This window comes from Carassius carassius, chromosome 9 (assembly GCF_963082965.1).
Source record: "Carassius carassius chromosome 9, fCarCar2.1, whole genome shotgun sequence".
NCBI classification, from domain to species: Eukaryota; Metazoa; Chordata; class Actinopteri; order Cypriniformes; family Cyprinidae; genus Carassius; species Carassius carassius.
In genome coordinates, this window is record NC_081763.1 from 8,584,400 (window position 1) to 8,598,030 (window position 13,631).

The following is a 13,631-nucleotide window of genomic DNA, read 5'->3' on the forward strand; positions in this document are numbered from 1 at the left end:
AAATTGCACATATCTATACAACATCTATACTCTTTTACTAGTGGTAAAAGGCTGGATGACTGTTTGTGCATTGCTTATGCACTTAGTCTATCAGTAGGCCTACAAATATATATAAGTATGAATCCTTTCAAAAATACTCAAACTCAAGAACCTACAAGCACATCAACACAGCTCCTTTTATCACACACAGCAGGGCAGATCACCGGCTCAGCAGTAAATGAGCAAACACAGGGCTTGGGTGGCAAAACAGATCACAGCCACTGTCCCAGAGCTGATGAGTGCTGAAGCAACACACACACACACACACACTGCACAATTTACTGCACAATTACATGCACAGCAGGTTGCATGCTAGGTCTCCAGGAACTAGTCCTCCACATGACTGAACACTCACAGATTACAAACAAAACATTTGATAGTCATCAACAAAATATTTTAGAACTGATTATAACTAAAAATCTCATTTTAAATAATCTTGAATAATCGTCATTTTTAACTGTTTTCCTCAAAGGCCTGAAGTTACATAAAATATGACTTATAAACACAGTGTGCTCCTTATTTTCATGTAGCTGTGTTTGATATAAACTGTAAAGTGTATCAAGTACGATGGGGCATATATAATATAAAGGTTGTTTAGCAGTGTTATTATAGATGAACCAAAACTCGTTGAACTTTCCTTTATATGTTGTAGTGTGCTGCCCTCTACTGGACATGAGCCATGCACGTATATATTTAAGAAAAATATATTACGTGTATATATTTAATATGTTTACATATTATATGCATATGTGAATATTTTCAAAATATGTGCTGTATGTGTGTCTTTATATATACATGATAAATATACACAGTATACACACATATATATTTACAGGAGGGGCGGACTGGGAAAACATTTCTTTAAAATTCAAACTCATACAAACAAATTCATGGACAAAACTATTTTTTGTATGGACCTGACATAAAAAAGGTTTAAATCTTTAATTTGGGGACATGCTAAATAATTAAAAGTTCTCTCCTGAACTGCACCTTCACTTCCATTTTTCTCTTCAGTCTCTTTATTTTGCCCTGTTATCCATCTCTCTCGTGACTTTAATACTCAAGATTGAACAAAACTATACTTTACAATACAATACTCTACAATACTACAATATCTTTATAGAAAAATCCTAATACTGTACATGAGTCATGTTTTTCCCTAACAAAAATTAACCTTGCTTTTATTAGCCTATATAAAAGTAAAATAACCTTGTTTTGTTTTTGTTTTTTTGCAAATGGATTTGTATTTATTTTTAAATAAATACATTTGTAAAATAATTTTACATTTTTGGTTACCACATTTAAACAATAGTAACCATTTTCTCTGGATTTATAGTTAAATATTAAAATGTAAATTTTCGTAAGGGTTGTGTTGTTGTCTGTCGTAGCTCCCCCTAAACCTATAAAAAAAATCGGAATTTTTTTCAGATAAATTCCTACTGTAACATTACAACTGATAATAATGATCTCCCTTATATAGTATTTTGAGTGATGACTGATGAGCAACGTGCTGCTGCTTGATTAAATAAATAAAAAAACAAAGACAAAAAAGCATCTTTACAGGTGAAACTGACCTGAAACCCTGAACACTAGTTCTGACTTATTAGAGATTTAATTATCAAATGGCGGATTCGCAAATGATCGCTTTAGTACATTCGGCAGGCAATTATACAATAATGATATTAAATAGTGGGGCAAAATCGGCTGCCAGGCCACCGGGAATTGTCCCGGTTCTCCCGCCCAGATAGCAAAATCTTCCGGGCCTTTTCTGGATTCTTCTGGCATTTGTTTGGTTTGTGTACGTTGTTGGCAAATGGATGGCAACCCTGAAGAGTCCCGGAATCGGTGGTGGCGCAGCTTGAGGTGGTGGAGGGAGGGGCATTATTTTATGGCTCTCTTCTGGCAAATATGAAACGTGCCAGATTCAACGTATTTTTCAGTTGCTGTTGTGGGAGTGATTGTGAAATGACTTAAACAAGTATTTCCTCTCCAGTTTTATCATTATTTATATATATATATATATATATATATATATATATATATATATAACCTCTAATATACAAGGTTGTGTTTGTCATAACTTTATGAAATTACACGGTTATTAATTTAATAATAAATCAATTTTACTGAAATCATATTTAAAATGTATGTAAAGTAAAATGTATGACCGTAATTAACTTGATATAATAAAACAAAAACTTATACATGATATTTAAGTATGAAAAAACAAACTTATTAACACATTTATGATTTACCCTTTGACCTTGCTGTCGCGCCATTTTAAACGGAGTCGGACAGTTCTCATCCTCAGACACAGAACTGCGTTGAGGTAAAGTGTGTTGCTTAAGCTGAACTATGATTTATTTTTCAGTAATTCCATTAATAGCCAGTTACCTAATTATATTTCCTGTTGTATAGGTTAAGTATGATATGTTATTATATGAGAAGCATAACTGTCCCGGTTTTTGAATATTTGTGATGTTACCAGACCTAAGCGTCAGAGCTAACCGAGCCCGTTTCTATTGACCAAACCAAATGTTCCTGTACATTTTCTGACAGAGATTTCACCGGTGACTATCAAGAGCCAAGTAAAAGTAAGGTAAGTTGTGTTCTGTATGTTTTTAACTCTTGTTCTATTTTGCTTTTTTTTGCATTGGCTATGTAAACGTCTTTTATCTGCTAAGTAGATTTTTTTTCGCGCCCTAACGTTAACGTGCCCTCGTGAGCACCAGGCAGATTGTCATGGCAGTTTTAGATGACAGGAATTTGATGAGAAAATTGCATATGGCGTATGGATAGGCAGTTTATTTGTATTATAATAGCAAATTTTTCGATTTTTCAATGGTTGTTTGAAAAAATCCGTATAAAAGCCACTACTTCGTGTCTATCACACCGCATGGCGTGGTCAAGATGGCGCCGTCGTTCTGTCTGTTGGTCACCGAAAGAATGCAGGAGGCAGACATTTTCCCGCTTCATTCTGCCAACTAGTGTACATGAGGGATGCGCCAGCCTTATTCTAAATTTGAGTTTTACATGTTTTCCACTTATGCTGTGTTCACACCAAACGCGAATAGAGCGTCTGGCGCGAATGATTTAAATGTTAAGTCAAAGCAAAGGCGCGTTTACGCGTGTCTGGAGGTCTCGCGGCGCGAATGAGGCGTTTAGCGCGGAAGACGCGAATTCGCCTCATTCGCGCGTCTAGTTCTGAATACCCTTCTCCACTCATTCAACAAGGAGGAACGACTGATGTTATCAGTGAGCAGTCAACCAGAGCTATATTACAAAAGTTCATTTTTCTATAGAGACAGGAATAAAAAAGACATATAACATATTAATATAACACATATATATATATATATATATATATATATATATATATATATATATATAATATAACATAGATTAATTGAATAAAGGCCAAAGATAAGAAACGTTTCGTTTTACCCCAAACAAATTATATTTTAACTTGAACCACTAAAGAGACATCAGAGCCACTCTCGGCGGATACTTGAGCTCTGAGCTCCCGCTGATGGCATGGAGCTCATCTCCGAAATCGGCGAAACACATGTTTTTAAATAGACACTGTCTTTCTAAATAAATCGCATATTTGAGTTTAAAACAACTACATTCTCGCCTGAAATACTTTTAAAACTACATTTCATGACACGATAACAGTAATATTTAGAAAATTATCCGAATAAAGTGGCGGTTGAAAATGCTGAGTGAACTCAGCTGGCAGAAGCCCCCCTGTGAACACAGCATTAGTGTTGGGCTTTAAAAAAAAACCTTTCCTGCATGAGATCAGGCGAAGTCTACGCTTGAGCTCTCACGCATTCACCGTGAGACACACGCTATTAACACTTTTCACACGCTCTCACACTACACATCCATTTTCTCACTCACAGAAAAATCATGAAGCGAAGAGGACATGGAGACCGACAGACTAGACCAAGCAGCTTACTTATGATATATATATTAAAAAAATCTCAGATTCTGTAAATTTTATGGAAAGGGTCAATAAAACAGCTGGAGAACAATTGTCACATAACATTTATTCTACCTCAGGAAAGCAATTTAATGACCATAATATAGGCCATAGTACGTTAGTTGGCTAAAAAAAAAGAGCTATAGAGTATTTAGCTAAATATGTGTAGCCTATTATATTACACATTTATTATATTTTTACTTGTATCATTAGATAATGTTATTATAATAAAAACGCATTATATCTAATTTGAATTAGTTTTGATACCAGCTGATAAGGCTATCAGTATGTTTACAGTATTAAGTGAGTTTTTTTATTGAGAAAAATGTATGCCTATCTTGAGTACCTAATATTTATCCAAATTAGTCAATATTAAATCAAATCACAAGAATTTAACTGAAATGCTTAAATTTGCTTCAAGCAATAATAAAAAACGTAGCTTACCAGATGTTGTCACTAAACCTAATAAAATTCAGTTTAGATACTAAAATGTTTTGACAATCACAATACACTTATTGTGATGCAAGATTTTTTTTTTTATATCCCAACAACAATATCTCACTTCAAGCAAAACTTAAAAGTTGGCAGCTATGAGTTTGCGTTGTTTAAAAATCGATGTACAACAGCCTTCTTGTACCCTGGAAACTCCAGAGTTCTCACAAGAGCACTTTTAATTGTCTCTGTGAGACACTCTGGCAGTGAATAATGATGCACATTTCTTTTGCCACTTGTAATGCCAGGAGCCGATCACATCGGCGTATCTGATATAGGTGGTATAAGATCGCTAAACCGATGACAGTCATGGTGCTATCCAATTGCGTCAAAGTCCGGACGTTTTTGTTTTTAGCCTATCCAACAAAAAAAATGTCTTTCCCGTATTCATTGCACGGTTTCTATCTTATTCCACAATTGAGCCTGACAGATTTTTACATGCAATAAAATTATCAATAAGCTGCAGGCTTCAACAGGAAATATTTTTCATTACCTTTTATAAGTATTATTGAATGGAGCTGTTTTATTTGGCGAGTGTAACATTGTATGCCTTGATAAGCGTATGTTTATTGAAATTTGAAAGATTTGATTTCAAATTTCAATACAGATAAATCAAATGAGCAGTGGAGTTGTTTATTATGTGACTAAGATTTACCCTACAGTACAGCCTAGACTACTTGGGACATACACTGTTTAAGAGAGGCATGTAGAGCTTTCTTCTCCTTTTTCTCTAAATCAGTAGCATTAACAAATGTCTGTGTTTGGTTTTCCACAGTTCACAATGGAGCGGTCCCAGTGGAGTAACATGCGCAAGCGAGCCATAAAAAGGACAAATGACAGAATTTTAGAGGTACAAAGAAGTCTTTGCACAGGTGTCGTAGAGCCAGTGAGATGGTAAGTAGTGACTTTGGCGAAGTTGTGGACACTGAGGTGAGTGAGGATGAGGTCTCTGAAGATGATGAGGGGGATGATGAGATTTCTCCTCCTTTAGATTTGTCCACTGCTCTGTCTGACTGGGCTGTTGAGTATGGTGTATCATTAGTGGCATTGTCTGCTCTTCTGTGCATCCTTAGAGTGCATCACCCCTTTCTTCCAAAGGATGGGAGAACCCTTTTAAAAACGGCAACCAGGTACACTCTGGAAAGGTTGGCTGGTGGGGTGTTTTTCTATTTTGGTATTTTGAACATGTTTCGCAAAACATTTGAGTATTTGTTGTCCAAATTTCCAGATAGAAATGTTTTCATGTTGCAGCTTAATTTTGATGGATTGCCGCTGTTTAAGAGCTCGTCGACTCAGTTCTGGCCAGTGTTAGGCATGTTGCGTCACAAAGATTATGTCTCCAGCAGGCCACTGTTAATTGCTTTGTTCTGTGGTGAGACTAAACCCACTTCATTGCAGGAGTATCTTGGTGCCCTTGTTCAAGAATTGACAATGCTCAGAGAGGGATTTGTCATAGGCTCAAAAACCTTGTTTCTGAAGGTAAGTTCAGTCATTTGTGATGCTCCTGCTAGAGCCTTTATCAAACAGGTGAAAGGCCATTCAGGTTATGCAGGATGTGATAAGTGTTTACAGCCAGGTGTTTATGCTAGTCACCGCATGACATTCCCAGAGGTAAGTGCTCCTGATAGGACTGATGAGTCATTTGCGAGGGGCACAGATGAGGAACATCACATAGCAGTTTCCCCTCTACTTGAAACTGGTATCGGTATGGTCAGTCAGTTTCCTCATGATTATATGCATTTGGTTTGTTTGGGAGTAATGAGGAGGCTCTTAGATTTGTGGTTTGGCAGTGCTGGCCCTCTTCGGTGTCGTCGTTCGGGTCGTGACATGCAGGAGATCTCTGAAAAGCTGGTAAGTTTGAAGGCATTTGTCCCAGTTGAATTTGCTAGGAAGCCAAGGAGTCTGGCAGAAAGACTAAGATGGAAGGCAACCGAACTCAGGCAGTTCCTTCTGTACACCGGTCCTCTTGTTCTTAGGGGTGTGTTACCTGAGGAAATGTATAACAACTTCATGCTGCTGTCAGTTGCCATCTCGATTTTAGCCAATCCCCACCTTTGTTCAGCTCTGAATGGTTTTGCGAAAAGGTTGCTTGTGTCATTTGTGGAGCACTTCAGTAAACTGTATGGTCCTGAGTTTGTTGTCTACAATGTACATGGGTTGATTCATCTTAGTGATGATGTAAAGATTCATGGTCATTTAGATGTGATCTCTGGGTTTCCATTTGAAAATTACCTGTGTACATTAAAAAAAATGATCAGGAAACCACACAGCCCTCTAACTCAAGTGATCCGTAGAGTGTCTGAAGTTCACAACCAAAAACATAGCATTGAAGTTAAGTGGCCAAAAACGCAAGTAAATATAGAGCATAGAAATGGGCCTGTACCTGACTTGTTTGAAGGGGATGTTCTTCAATTCAGAGAACTGGTAGTGAATGATGTGCACTTTAGAATTACAGAAGGAGACAATTGTGTTAGAATCAATCAGATTGTTGCTTTGGTGGAAAATATTATTGTCTATAAAGGCCAGGAGTACATCATCTACCGTGAATTTGCAAAGATGGGGACATTCTTTCATTACCCAGTTGATTCTCAAGAAGTAGGAGTTTTTGTTGTGTCAAATTTGTCTTCAGAAAGTCTTAAATTTGTCTTAAAATATTTCAGGATGCCATATGGGGAACAGGGCAGTTTTGTTGTCATTCCCCTTTTACATCAAAAATAACTTTTAATTCCCCCCCCCCCCCCCCCCCAACCCTCAGTGTATTTCATAGTGAGCTTCATTAAGACACATGAAGTGGAGGTGGTGCCAGGTGTGTGGGTGGAAGGAGAGGTCTGTAAATGGCCAAACTACAAACCCGATGCCATGTTGAAGGCCATCAAGAACTGTGAGATGCCTAAGGAGACCTGGACAAGTTATGACATCAGGGTTCTTTACAAAGCAAGTGAGTGTTCACTTTAATCCATTGTTCATGGTTCAAGACTAAATTAAGCCACCTTTTTTATGTATTTCTTAAAATTTAAATGTAACGGTAACACTTGATTTTAAAGTGTCTACATAAGAGTGAGCCTTATTAGCATGACGCACATCATGAACTTTAATGACACTTACGTTTATGACTGGTGTCATTAAGTGTATATTTGTTTTTTGTAATGTAAAGTTGACACTGGGATGCAGACATTACAAGAACCAAATTATTTAATATATTACAATCATGATCTTACCTCACAACACCAATACCGGTTTGGGTAAAGCTTTGTTTTTCACTTGGTTCCCATTCTTGACAGATAGCTTTAGTGAGGCAAGGTTGAAACTTCGCCAGGCAGAAGATGACACAGACCTCCAGTCAGAAGCAGAGGAGGGGAGGCCAAAAAAAAGAAAAACCAAGTATGTCGCAAATCTGCTGAATCCAGGATAATGTGTGTTGCACTCAGATTTTGCTCAGTTTGTCTATATTTACATTTACATTTATTCATTTAGCTGACGCTTTTATCCAAAGCGACTTACAATTGCTATATATGTCAGAGGTTGCACGCCTCTGGAGCAGCTAGGGGTTAAGTGTCTTGCTCAGGGACACATTGGTGTCTCACAGTGGATTCGAACCCGGGTCTCTCACACTAAAGACGTGTGTCTTATCCACTGCGCCACCACATATAATGTTTATATAATGTTTGTCTTTAAACTAAGGCATGTAAAAAGATCGAAGCATTTAAGTTGCCAAATTTCTGTAAGAAGTATCACTGAAAAAAATAGTATGTGGGGTAGTTGGTGAGAATCCATAACTGTGGGATTTAATTTACCCCACAAGTTTTATAGAGTTTTATTCATAGATGGGTCTCTTCATAGTAGGCAGTGTAAATGGGCCTTACATGGCTGTAGGGTTGTAAATAATTTGTTTTCTCTTTTCAAAGACCAAACCAGCGCTTCCTCTCGAGTCAGGAGGAGTCTGATGAGGAGCCTGTGAAGCGCAAACCAGTCCTCCCTAAGGTGCCATCCATTCCACCTCTTCCGTCACTGTTGCGTAATGCCATTTCATCATCAGATGAAATATCTCCGCCAGCTAGTCAACTTGCCTCTCTGCAGCCGTTTCACGCCCTTGGACCTCCTGAGCCATCCTACCATCTTCCCTCTCAATCGTCTCGCCACCATGGAACTCCTGAGCCATCCTACCGTCTTCTCTCTCAATCGTCTCGCCACCATGGAACTCCTGAGCCATCCTACCATCTTCCCTCTCAATCGTCTCGCCACCATGGAACTCCTGAGCCATCCTACCATCTTCTCTCTCAATCGTCTTGCCACCATGGAACTCCTGAGCCATTCCCTCTTGCCCCTCATGCTGCTTCTGAGATGGACCTGCAGTCTGGTGAGACCTTCTGCTCTATTTCCATTTACAATACATTTCTATGTTACAGCTGGCCGTTTTTAAAATGTTCTGGTTTCAGCATTACTACGAGAGATCATTGCCAAGCAGGAGGTGATGTGTGATATGCAAAGAAATCTGCTGCGGATTGTTCAGGATCTATCTTCTACACCTACACCACATGGACAACAAATGGACGGAAGTTTCCTGCCGTTGAGGGATGCTGAGGCTCTTTTGGCGCTGGACCGCGACATTAAGACAAACCCAGAGAGGAGAAAGGACTTGGTAAAAATTACTTTTATCATTAGTAGTTGGACCAGATATTTTTTCTGAACTTTTTTTTTTTTTTGGTTTCTCCGCAATGAACAATCCTATTTTCAAAACATTTTCTTTTCTCCAGGTGCTGACACTGGGCCTGGCTGGGGGCGTGACCCTCAAGGACACTGTGTGGAGGGTCATGAAGATGCTTCTTCAGAACGACTTGGCCTGCAAAATCAATTGGACAGGCCTCCATGGCAAAACATCATTTCAGGGCCTAGAAGTCAAGAATGTTGTTACAGGTAAAAGTGTTGATTAGATGTACCAGGCAACATTTTAAGGTTCATTTACCAGCTTCGTAGTCACTTCGATAAGCTGCCACCCCTCAATACAGAGTGAATAAAGGCTCTTGGCTAAAGTGTAATGGCCACCGTTTTTAGAGGCAAATCTTTGCTTGTTAACAAAGGACATAAATGCAGAGAAATGTCTTTGTTTTTGTGTGTGTGAAAGGGGTGTTAGTCTATCGTTGGTGGTCAGACTACACATTATGATATAGTCTGGCTTGTCAGGCTATGTATACTTCTCTTTTGTAAGGTCTGGGTCTTTTTAACTCAATAGTGGTAAAGAAACTGTACAATGAACAAATTATGCTATCCCTTCCCCTTAAGTCTGTAACACAAAGTCAACAGAAGAATGGGACTTAACTTAAAGGCCTAAATGAAATTTAAGTTTAAATGGCATTGCCTGTCTTTACTTTGTCTTTAAAAAGTCTTATATTTAAACTCTGAAACCTGCCATGATATCTTTTAATTGTTTCTAGAAGCCATTCGAAGAAATCCTGGATGCAGAGAATCAACGAACCAGGAGGTGGAGCAATGGTTGAGGCGTTGGTTTTATTTGGCTGGCGATCGAGAGGGGGGTAGGAGGAGGAGAAGCACAGTCCTCCACCACCAGCGACCCACCAACACATAGTCAGGCACACATCAACACATAACGTCAGGCACACACCAACACGAAGTCAAGCACACACACATATACATTTCACTTTGGCCCGTTTCTGGCCACACTTTAAAGGGATAGTTCACCCAATAATCAAAATTATGTAACTACTAACTCACCCTCATGTCGTTCCAAACCCGTAAGACCTCTGTTCATCTTTGGAACACGGTTTAAGATATTTTAGATTTAGTCCGAGAGCTTGTCCCTCCATTGAAGCTGTGTGTACGGTCTACTGTCCATGTCCAGAAAGGTAAGAAAACATCATCAAAGTAGTCCATGTGACATCAGAGAGTCAGTTAGAATTTTTTGAAGCATCGAAAATACATTTTGGTCCAAAAATAGCAAAAACTACGACTTTATTCAGCATTGTCTTCTCTTCCGTGTCTGTTGTGAGAGAGTTAAAAAAAACTGCAGTTTGTTATATCCGGTTCGCAAACGAATCATTGGATGTAACCGGATCTTTTTGAACCAGTTCACCAAATCGAAATGAATCGTTTGAAATGGTTCGCGTTTCCAATACGCATTAATCCACAAATTACTAAAGCTGTTAACTTTTTTAATGTGGCTGAAACTCCCTCTGAGTTCAAACAAACCAATATCCCTGAATAATTCATGTACTCAAACAGTACACTGACTGAACTGCTGTGAAGAGAGAACTGAAGATGAACACCGAGTCGAGCCAGATAACGAACAATAGACTGACTCGTTCACGAGTCAAGAACCGGTTAAAGAAAACGGTTCACCGGTTCTTTTGTGCTCGACGTAATGACTTCATTTGCGATGATTGCCCTCCTCGGTTCTCGAATCAGATGCGTCTGACAGAAACGGTTCTTGACTCGTGAATCTGGCTCGGCTCGGTGTTCATCTTCAGTTCTCTCTTCACAGCAGTTCAGTCAGTGTACTGTTGTGAGTAAATGAATTACTCCGGGATATTGGTTTGTTTTAACTCAGAGGGAGTTTCAGCCACATTAAAAAAGTTAACAGCTTTAGTAATTTGTGGATTAATGCGTATTGGAAACGCGAACCATTTCAAACGATTCATTTCGATTTGGTGAACTGGTTCAAAAAGATCTGGTTACATCGAATGATTCGTTTGCGAACCGGATATAACAAACTGCAGTTTTTTGAACTCTCTCACAACAGACACGGAAGAGAAGACAATGCTGAATAAAGTCGTAGTTTTTGCTATTTTTGGACCAAAATGTATTTTCGATGCTTCAAAAAATTCTAACTGACTCTCTGATGTCACATGGACTACTTTGATGTTTTTCTTACCTTTCTGGACATGGACTGTAGACTACACACAGCTTCAATGGAGGGACTGAGAGCTCTCGGACTAAATCTAAAATATCTTAAACTGTGTCCCGAAGATGAATGGATGTCTTATGGGTTTGGAACGACATGAGGGTGAGTTATTAATGACATAATTTTGATTATTGGATGAACTAACCCTTTAACATTACTATTCATAAGTTTCATGGTTTCTTGGTTTCATTTATAATATTTCATGGTTTACACAACTGTTTTTTTTTTTGTTTTGTGTTTTTTTTAATGTTTTTACATTTTATTTTCTTACATTTTATTTGTATAAAAAAATGAATAATTGTAAATGTTTACCTATTTAGGTCATATGTTTATGTTGACTTGAAAATAAACACTAATTTTCAGCAGTTATGATTTCTTGGTTTGATTATTATTTGAATTGCATGGTTGCTGTTGGGCGCAGATATTAAATATGGGCCAAAATTAGTTGTTTTAAAATAATCTGGCAGAGTTGTGGCCTGTGCTCGGGAGACATCTGGCTTTTCAATGGCGACATTATGGCATGAATATGGGCCAATTTCGAGTCTTCTGGCTCTCGTTTGGTAAGGCATTGGCATTTTTCTGGCAGCTTTCTGGTGTGCTTTTGGCAAAAGTCTTTGGGCCAGTTTTGGCCCTGCATTCCTGGCGGTATGATTGCCAAAACTAAAAACAGAGTTTGGGCCATAAAAGGCCCGGAACAATTTTGCTATCTGGGCGGTGTCCAGTCCGCGCCTGATTTCCACAAACACGCAGAATGTGCAAGTCAGGCTATTGCATTTTTGGGGCTTAATATTCACAGACACTAGTCCATGTCATGTTTTGATTCAAGTGTACTGACCTACTTTTGATTTAGTCATCCAAAATGTGGGATATTCCGTCCGCGTTAGGCATTTCGTTTTTATGACTGGATTCTACGTACCAGACTGTATTTCCGCATCCCGGAAATTATTAGGGCGGTATGTCTCAGAATAGTCAGTGCAATTTGGGAAAGAAATCGTACTCGGTTACTAAACGTAACCTCGGTTCTCTCTAGAAGAGCGAACGAGTACTGCGTCTTAGCTAAGACGCTACGGGAAAAGTCTCTTTTCATGAAATACTGAAGCAAAAAATTATCCTTAATTTTGTATTTTTGTAAAGCGCATTTGCAGCAGTACACAGCCATAGGCGAGACGGCTCGTTCGCTCATTGGCTTGTTCTGCGGCAACTGCACAGCCTATCGAGCACGGGCTAATGCAACATCAGACCAATAAGGGCGCTTCGCGCCCTTCTTGCCACTTCCCGCCGAAACGGGTGTGGCCCAACCTATAAAAGGAGCTCGAAAAGGCTGACTCACCTGATTTATTTCATCGCCGAAGCGAACCAGAGTGAATCGTGCGCACGGCAGAGAACGCAGTACTCGCTCGCTCTTCTAGAGAGAACCAAGGTTACGTTTAGTAACCGAGTACGTTCTCTTACGAGAGCTCTCTCGTACTGCGTCTTAGCTAAGACGCTACGGGAACCCAATGTAAAACGCCGTGCGCGCAGGGATCACACACCAATAAACCTGAAGCAACGCCCAGGATTTACAGTGCACAGTCACCTGAGGGACTCACAGAGAGTCCAGGACAGAAAAGGGAAAAAGCCCTCCATCCCATATCTAGCAGCATCCATAGATGCGGCAATATGACATCACACAGCCGAGGCAAGGCCTGACCAATGTGGCAATGTGGGTCTTACGCAATACTGCCCATATAACAGTCGGCAGCGCATAGCGCTCGTGAACTCAGAATTCCCCTCAGGGCCCTGATTCGCCTATACCGACAGCAGCCTTGCTTGCACCGGCAGGGCAGACAGGGCAATAACCTGAGCCCGAAACGGTGTGTTGAGGGATTTCAGCACATAACCGTGCCTAGCTTTGAGTATGACTCTTGAGTCATTGGGCCCAAACTCCAAGCACGACTGGCTCACCGAGAGCGCGTGCAAATCACCCACACGCTTCACAGAAGCGAGAGCCAACAAGAATACTGTCTTGAACGACAGATGCTGAAGGCTAATCGATTGGATAGGCTTGAAAGGGGGACCCTTCAAGGCCTCCAAAACCGCCGCGAGGTCCCACATAGGGACTGACGGAGGTCTGGGAGGATTCAGCCTCCTAGCTCCTCTGAGGAACCGGATGACTAAATCATTCCTTCCTATTGACTGACCGGACGCCGTTTCAGAAAA

General features: G+C 39.7%; 2 protein-coding genes across 2 annotated transcripts; both read left to right on the forward strand.

Annotated features, from left to right (window-relative positions):
- The first annotated feature begins 2,561 nt into the window (after window positions 1–2,561).
- On the forward strand, window positions 2,562–7,234 carry LOC132148729 (uncharacterized). The gene is made up of 2 exons (XM_059557427.1): window positions 2,562–2,638; window positions 5,292–7,234. Exon 2 carries the CDS (start codon window positions 5,408–5,410, stop codon window positions 7,232–7,234), a length of 1,827 nt encoding a protein of 608 aa, XP_059413410.1. The 5' UTR covers window positions 2,562–2,638; window positions 5,292–5,407.
- Window positions 7,172–8,936, forward strand: LOC132148730 (uncharacterized). The gene is made up of 4 exons (XM_059557430.1): window positions 7,172–7,454; window positions 7,798–7,897; window positions 8,422–8,873; window positions 8,923–8,936. The coding sequence occupies exons 1-4, from the start codon at window positions 7,376–7,378 to the stop codon at window positions 8,934–8,936; spliced, it is 645 nt and encodes a 214-aa protein (XP_059413413.1). The 5' UTR covers window positions 7,172–7,375.
- The last annotated feature ends 4,695 nt before the right edge of the window (window positions 8,937–13,631 follow it).

Excerpts from the sequence above, each read along its gene's own strand:
- LOC132148729 (XM_059557427.1), top strand. The coding sequence starts at position 5,408 with ATGGTAAGTAGTGACTTTGGCGAAGTTGTGGACACTGAGGTGAGTGAG.
- LOC132148730 (XM_059557430.1), top strand. The coding sequence starts at position 7,376 with ATGTTGAAGGCCATCAAGAACTGTGAGATGCCTAAGGAGACCTGGACA. Across the intron at positions 7,455-7,797 it reads CAGGGTTCTTTACAAAGCAA|ATAGCTTTAGTGAGGCAAGG; the intron begins GTGAGTGTTCAC and ends CATTCTTGACAG. Across the intron at positions 7,898-8,421 it reads CCAAAAAAAAGAAAAACCAA|ACCAAACCAGCGCTTCCTCT; the intron begins GTATGTCGCAAA and ends CTCTTTTCAAAG.